Source organism: Phragmites australis, chromosome 1 (genome assembly GCF_958298935.1).
Source record: "Phragmites australis chromosome 1, lpPhrAust1.1, whole genome shotgun sequence".
In the NCBI taxonomy this organism is placed as follows: Eukaryota; Viridiplantae; Streptophyta; class Magnoliopsida; order Poales; family Poaceae; genus Phragmites; species Phragmites australis.
Genome location: NC_084921.1, coordinates 1,834,173 through 1,842,042, shown reverse-complemented (window position 1 = coordinate 1,842,042; position 7,870 = coordinate 1,834,173). Strand labels below are relative to the sequence as shown.

The window sequence follows — 7,870 nt, the reverse complement described above, 5'->3', positions numbered from 1 at the left end:
AACTGCAACAATTGAAGAGATTAAAGCAGAGTAAGGCTTGCTTCACAGGAACATATTAGCTGCATGCAAAAACAGTCAGTTGCATGTAAAATTGTAGAAGGGCATGGCATTGCACTTCATGGCTCTTTAAAAAAATAGTAATGCAAGCAAAGGCTAACAATCACAACATAGGCATAGTATTAATAATGGATCAAACAAAATATTGCATGTGTTATCTACTTATCTGATTCTAGATACAACAATTAATCATATAACAAGTACATGGAAGAATATAGCAAACAGAGAGAAGGCAATAAGACTACAATAAGACTGCTAATGTTACAACACAGAGATAGCAAACTGAATGTTTGCATCCAAAGCACCCGATATGCAATCTAGACAACTAAGTACAACCAGTTATGTATGAGTTTTAACATTGAAGATCCATTTTAGTTTACCATCGTATCTTCATGTATCCCTGAATACTAATGGAGTTGATGCATGTTAATGTTAAAACAGCAAAGCATAGCAGCAAGTAAATTTGACAGAAATAAACTTATTCAACCAAGTAGTACCTTATGTCAAACAGAGACCTCTTGTGAAAAAGTTGCTCTTAGTGCCACAATGTCATGTTCTGATCTATGACCATCCTCTCCCCAATCAAGTAATTTCACTAGAACATAACATAAGTCAAAAATTCATATCAGAAAATGGCAATTATAACAACAACTTTTGATTTGCCATAGCAAGCCGTGGGACTAAAAAAAGGCAAGTCTTGGTGTGATCAGTGGTGCCATGGTCAAATTAATAGTTAAATTTGCCATACTTTTAAACCACTAGTCTAGTGGGATCAAATTAATAGTCAGCAAGGGAAATGAGAGGGGGAGGACCTGATGACACAAAGCCCTGTGCAAGAGGCACGTCGCAAACATCGCTATCAACCGGTTTCAATTTAGATTGCCAAAATATTGGACTTGAATAAATCAACCAAAATATTGGACTTGAATAAATTCCAGAATGTTGGAAACTAATCGTCAAAAGAGAAGGTGTTTAACAAAGGACAGTAATTGTAGATCAATGTTTCAAGCTTGTTTTCAAATAGTAAGGAGAAATACAGGATAAACAAGCATTTCACCAGGAGCACAATATGCAAAGATTCTTACGGAGCTATAAAATGGTACCGAACAGCATGATAATACGGTGGCATCCCGAATGACGATGGACCGTCGCCTGCTACACCGCTGATCAGATCTCCAATCCCCGTTCAACGCCTGCTGCTGGGGAGAGAGACGATTTGGGGATTAGGTACCATGAACATATGACCTAGTTAGATGTGCAGCGTTGTGTGTCCTGTTGAGGTGGATGCTGTTGACATCCACTCCTGACCTAAGCAGATCCTCCACCCCGCCGGCGTGCCCCTAGCACGCCACGAACAACAGCCACATTGTGGCCTCTGAAGGGGGATCGGCTCTGACTGACCGTTGACCGCTCACCGACGGCGAACGACAGCAAGGTCCAGCCGATAGGATGGTACCAGGAGGTCCAACATGAGACAGAGAACCCGTTTTGGGGGTTGGCGACGGCATGCACTAGCCGGAGTTAGATTGGCGACAAGCCCGTGGTAGCAGTGGGTCGGGAAGAACGGCGATAGCGCAATTCGGAGGGAGAGAGGAAGGGGGAAGAGGTCGGGGAGCTTCATCTCGTCGAGGGGGACATCATGGTGAGGTCGGCTCGGTCAAAGGGTGGCTGGAGAGGTGGGTCAACGGAGTGGATTGAACTCGGGCGGAGGCGAGCGACCGTGGGGAAGAAGAAGGCGCATCGGCAGGCTCCAGTCGGGGAGGGGGTAGGTGAGCTCCTGTGCTGCCCTTTAGCAGATCCCGGTGGCAGTCAATGCTACTGCGGTGTGGATCCGACGGGGCTACCTAGCAACGGAGGGAAGGGGAGGGGGTGCGGCACACGTCGTGGTTACACCAGATCTAAGTGGGGAACGGGCGAGGGAAGGAGAGCGGAGGTGGACGAAGGAGGCGGTTGAGCGAGGGATTGGAGCAGCGGAGGAGGGTGAGAAGGGGAGTGATGCGACGTTATGGCTGGGAATGAGAATTGTATGGCGGGGACGGGTGGGAGCAGAACTGGAATCGGAGAGTCAAAAGGGGCGAAACAACGATGCTGTAGGTATTTTTAAGTAGTAGAGATGTGCATAAGTGTATTGGAGTACTAAACCTTATAAGATATAGCTCACATACATTATTGAATCCCACTGGCTCCACGACTGGAGAGGGGAGGATTTTGGTTCACGTGGATCGCATAACTAACTAGAGTTTACAATTTTTTCTTCTCCCGACTTCACGCTAACATTTGAATTGAAGTGGCTAATTTAGAAAGCTTCCAATTGGTTTGATCTAGCAGACAGAACCACGTATGATTTACATTCAATGAAGGCTCGCAAAGACAACCATGCAAAACGAAGCAAGGAATCTAGCATTGCTTTGCAGCATATGTGAGAAAACATCAGGCAACAACAACAAAATAGTAGGCGAGACGTTGTTTTGCATTGGTTGGCAAGTCAGCTGGACCGGACCTGACCGACACTAGTGCACTGCACGTCTCTAAAATAAGCTTAGGAAAGAGTTCGCTCATTGTTTATTTCCCCAATAATAATAAAGGTCAACGTTGAATGCATGTAGAGTAATACTATCGTTGTAATATCTAATACACAAAATCATCTTATGATTAGTTTTATTCGGCTTCTGCCGTTTGGACATGCTAGATAACATTCATGTTCGCTACTACCTACTGTCAATGAAAAACGTTTAAAACAAAATACACCGTCTACCAACAAGAATATATGGATGATGAAATATGCTATATTTCGGGCATATGAAATTATCTGAAGTTTTAGTCGACAGATCATGGCCGTTGGATGCTGATCCAATGAACTAGAGATCATCTTCCATCTCCAACATCTCACCTTCTCTTTTGTTTCTCACTGCAACTGTGTTCGCCCCATCCCTACCTACCTCCGATCATCTCCAGCGGTGTCCCCGCCATCAGATCTGTGTCCGCCACACTAACCCGGCTCCATCGGGACCTTCTACTTGCCCTCTTGCCCTATTACTAGCCCATTCGACGGTCCTTTGTCGCCCTCAATCGGCGGTGGCCATGTTGATCTGCCTCTTTCATCGGGTCAGCCTACCTTCTGCGGCCTTCCTCTAAGCCTGACAACAGACAAATTCTTGTCCAGAAGCCAGAATTTGTACGCATCAAAGTGACACCAGGTAGTAAAGCTCACAAAACAATTTCTAAGTACAATAAATCTTAAAGATTCATAATAAAAGAGTAAATTTTACAAACATACAACTATTTATATTTTTATAACGTAAAACTATAACTTCTTAGACCTATTTTATAAAACTATAATTACTTATGTCATTTGTAACGCAAAACTACACTTGTTTTAATCTTATTCCAGCCGCCAACCACACGTAACTAGTTTTTCCATTATACTAAAAATGTATGGATGACGGATGGAATCAGACAAACAATTATAGTTTTATATTATAAATAATATAAATAGTTATAATTTTATTAAATAAATCTTAGAAATTTTAGTTTTATGTTACAAAGATATAAATAATGATAGATTTAGGAAATTTACTCACAATAAAATCATCATGGAGACCAGATACTAATTCTGTGATGAGTCACGAGGCTAAGCATGGGGCATATTACTCGACACTGACACCGGGACCCACGCGCGCGCGGCCAATCAGGAGAAGCCCATGACGCGTCAGAGGTCCCACGAGTCCTTAACTCTTTTTCTCTCTCACTGAACTGTAGGGCCCGGTCCAGCTCAGCCTAGTGGCGGTCATACCACCAGTGTGAGTTGGCAGCAGCAAATTTAACTGTCAAACTCTGTTGCACTGGATGGAGTAATAAACTACTACACATAGTTTCGTATTATAAAAAGTAAAGAAAGCAAAAAAAATTCCATAAATTTAGTTTCACATTATTATGCCCATTTCTTGCAATTGTTTGGAATTATGTCCCCAACCACGCACTAAAAATTTTTAGTCATTCGGAATTCTTTATAACGTTTTGCATCTTTTTGTGAATTTATATTGTGGAATTAATTATCAACTACAATTTTATTACATTTTTCAACAAAACATGTCTAAATATTCGGAAATGAATTGTTGACCAAGTATGAAAATGGGTTTGAGCACCAATTTTCATAAAGTCACGTATGTAAAACTAGTGGCAACGCCCATTTTAGAGCCCTTCGGGCGGTATCACTGCTACTTGACTATTTTTAAATTTCTACATCCGAATTCTACCTTTTATTTTCTAAAACATTAATAAAGTATCTCGTGTTGCGGTGACGGAGACGTGAACGTACGACTCCACTATTAGGATTAAAATGTGTGCTCACAATTTACATATAAGTGACTGTCTTCAACAGTTTTATTTGTAGATGCTGAAAAAAATGCATTTCTCCCTCGGTTGTCACGGGAGTAATACCTTTCACGAGGGCAAGGCAACGCGGCGTGCCCCTAGCAAGCGACTCCCCGTCCGAGCTGTCACCCTCGCCGAACAAAGCAAAACGCCAGGCCCACGGGTTATTCAAACGCGTACCCCGTATGGACCAATGACAGGTGGGTCCAAAAAACAAGGGGTTTCGCCGTTGGGTCCCCCCACCCCCCGCGGTGAGCTGACCGCCGTCGGTGGGAGCTTATTCTGGGCAAGCCACCTCCGCCGCGTATATATACACACGCAATATGCGCGAAGAATTTAGAGGGGAGCCAGCGGAGAAGAGAGAGAGAGAGAGAGAGAGAGAGGCTCGGACGGCGGCGGTTGGTGTCGGAGGAGAAACCTCAAGAAGGTTCCGGCAGGCGTCCGCCATGGGGGACTCGAGCGGGTCGGTGTCGGTCGACGTGGAGCGGATCTTCTTCGGCGGCAAGGTCCGTGCTCGGATTCCACTTCCCTCGATTGCCTTGCATTCATGGCGGAGGCTTTGATTCGTCGTCGTGGGGTTTCTGTTTCTTCTTTCTTGGCTTAGCTCTTGCGGGTGGTTAGGCAGGGTGCTTGTTCTTGGAAATTTATGTTCCTCCTATCGTCTGTTCTTTAATAACTGCACCCTGCAATGCTTGTAAATTGGGGGTGATGTGATATTGGTGGGGGCATCGTATGAACTACCGTACCAAAGTACGAATTGGGAACATTAGCTCTTGTGTGATAGGAGCATTTTCTTGTGTGTTGCTGCTTGCGATTCGTAGTTATGCTAGGATTGTAAATTGCGAGGTACAAAATCCCCACCTGCCTATGGTTGTAAGGTTGCTCAAGACCAGGAACAAATAAGAGCAGGCACAAACTTAATTTGCTTATTATTAATGCAACTCCTACCCTGTCTATGCTCTTGTGTGCGGTATTTGGGAGTAATCAGCAGAAGCGGACAAAAATGTTAATGTGGTATCTGTTTATTCAGCAATGAATTTTGGTGTCCCTGGAAAGGAAATTGAAATTGTTTGGTCAATAGGGGAATGAAATGTATGCTCTAATTCAAAATGAACTTGATTCTAGTATTGTTCAGTAGGGTTCTGATGGTACTAAACATGTGTCTGTGACTTGGGCATTCTCAGGAGCATCATGTGAGAACGAGATACGGTCCTATATCAGTTTCTGTATATGGAGATGAAGACAAGCCTGCGCTCATAACTTACCCGGATGTAGCTTTAAATTGTGAGTGCCTTCGTTGTCCTTAGGTTTCTTGGTAAAGATAGCAAGCTTTGCCACAGAAAAGCAACTCACATTGGGGAAATTCCTGTTTGGCAGACATGTCTTGCTTCCAAGGATTGTTCTTCTGCCCAGAGGCTGCGTCGCTGTTGCTTCACAATTTCTGTGTTTACCACATCACTCCTCAAGGACACGAGGTCAATTATGATGGTTTTTTCTTGCATTGATTAATTTACACAATGAGCCACTTAACATTCTTCTCATGTTAGCCCGGGTTCTTACATGGTTGTTTTTAATGGTATATGTTAAGTACTACAGTTAGGAGCGGCTCCAAATTCATCTGATGTTCCCGTGCCATCTGTTGATGACCTCGCAGATCAGGTTGCTGATGTCCTTGATTTCTTCAGGTATCATATCAGGACATTTCCTGAGCTCTGTCTAATTATTTTGGCGCGTAGAGGAGGTCTCTGATGTTGTTATTTCGGTTTTATTCTTGCAGGTTAGGGCCTGTTATGTGCCTGGGTGTCACCGCTGGTGCATATGTTCTTACCCTCTTTGCAGTAAGTATTACCGTGCGTAGGTTTTCAACAGTTTGCCCATTGAGTGCTTGCTAATGGCATTTGTATTCACTATCACAGACAAAGTATCGGGAGAGGGTTCTTGGCCTAATGTTGGTTTCACCACTATGCAAAGCCCCTTCATGGAGTGAGTGGTTGTATAATAAGGTTATAAGTTATAACCTACATCTTTGTTTCAGTTATTTCTAAAGCCTTTTGTCCTTTTGTCAATTATTCATCCTATGTGCAGTATTATGAGTGTATGTATGTTAACATTAAAATCTCATGTACCAGGTATTGTTGAACTTGCTTTATTATTATGGGACATGTGGGTTAGTCAAGGAAAGCTTGCTTCAGCGATATTTCAGCATGGTATTTTTTGGTCCATCATTTTTCCCCTTCTCACCCACATAGGTATGCAGTTTTCACTGAGGGCTCCTTTTTTATACTTTGTGCAGGAAGTTCGTGGGAGTGGACAAGATCCTGAATCAGAGATTGTGCAAGCCTGTAGAAGTGTTAGTATTTATCTCTTGTTTTTTCTAGTACTATTTAAATGAGATGACCAACTAAATCTATTTTGAACAGAAGATTAAGGCCATGGTATCTTTTTGTGCAGTTACTCCACGAGAGGCAGGGAGGTAACGTATGGCGGTTCCTTCAAGCAATAAACGAGTAAGTGGAGTATATCTTTGCTGCAAATAACCTGAATAGACAAAGACATGGGGGATCTCAATGCACTAATTTAACTATTTGTCCATTAGTCGGCATGACTTAACTGAAGCACTGAAGAAGCTTCAGTGCCGGACACTGATTTTCGTTGGAGAAAACTCACAATTCCATGCCGATGCTGTCCACATGACCACAAAATTAGACCGGAGATACTGTGCTCTTGTTGAGGTAACGTATAGTTTAGCAAATTGCATTACAAGTTGATTTGTACACAGAGTAAGGCAGGTTCTAAGGAGTCCTTTGTCGACAAATTTCAGGTGCAGGCTTGTGGTTCACTAGTCACTGAAGAGCAGCCACAAGCAATGTTGATTCCGATGGAATACTTCCTTATGGGATATGGGCTATACAGACCTTCCCAACATGAAAGTAGCCCCCGGAGTACACTAAGCCCGTTCTGTATATCACCTGAACTTCTATCACCCGAGAGCATGGGAGTGAAGCTGAAGCCCATCAAGACTCGGATCTCACTTAACGTTTAACATGGACAGATATTGGATGGCCTGACAATACAGCTCATGAAAGTGAAGACTGCTTGGGCTGGGTTGCAACAACACAAGTTTTGATGCCTTTTGGCACACCTGGCATGCGAAGACTCTACAAGCTGAAGGCAGTTTTTGCTGTGGGTTACTGTAATCTAGTCACTGGTGTAGACAAGGGAAAAGTGTTGGCGGGGAGGAGGATGGCTGTTTGTTCATATGTTTGTAGTTAGTACACATGTATATCTCAACAAGACATCGTTCCAGAAAAAGAAAATGGTAAAGCAGAATCCTGTGATGAAGTCTCAGATACCTTTATCACTGAAATTTCGCCTATGACTGGTCGTGCTCTACTTTGCTGGTCTCTTTGTGCACTGCGTGTATCTGGAGCATCTGATG

The 7,870-nt window shown here is 43.3% G+C and overlaps 1 protein-coding gene across 1 annotated transcript; it reads left to right on the top strand.

The window, feature by feature from the left end:
* Positions 1-4,763: 4,763 nt before the first annotated feature.
* LOC133912220 (protein NDL2-like) lies at positions 4,764-7,779 on the top strand. The gene is made up of 11 exons (XM_062354882.1): positions 4,764-4,937; positions 5,616-5,715; positions 5,809-5,906; positions 6,028-6,116; positions 6,209-6,269; positions 6,348-6,434; positions 6,561-6,638; positions 6,725-6,781; positions 6,883-6,938; positions 7,028-7,163; positions 7,253-7,779. Exons 1-11 carry the CDS (start codon positions 4,878-4,880, stop codon positions 7,472-7,474), a joined length of 1,044 nt encoding a protein of 347 aa, XP_062210866.1. The 5' UTR covers positions 4,764-4,877; the 3' UTR covers positions 7,475-7,779.
* Positions 7,780-7,870: the final 91 nt, after the last annotated feature.

Excerpts from the sequence above, each read along its gene's own strand:
- LOC133912220 (XM_062354882.1), top strand. The coding sequence starts at position 4,878 with ATGGGGGACTCGAGCGGGTCGGTGTCGGTCGACGTGGAGCGGATCTTC. Across the intron at positions 5,716-5,808 it reads CCCGGATGTAGCTTTAAATT|ACATGTCTTGCTTCCAAGGA; the intron begins GTGAGTGCCTTC and ends CCTGTTTGGCAG. Across the intron at positions 6,639-6,724 it reads TTCAGCGATATTTCAGCATG|GAAGTTCGTGGGAGTGGACA; the intron begins GTATTTTTTGGT and ends TACTTTGTGCAG.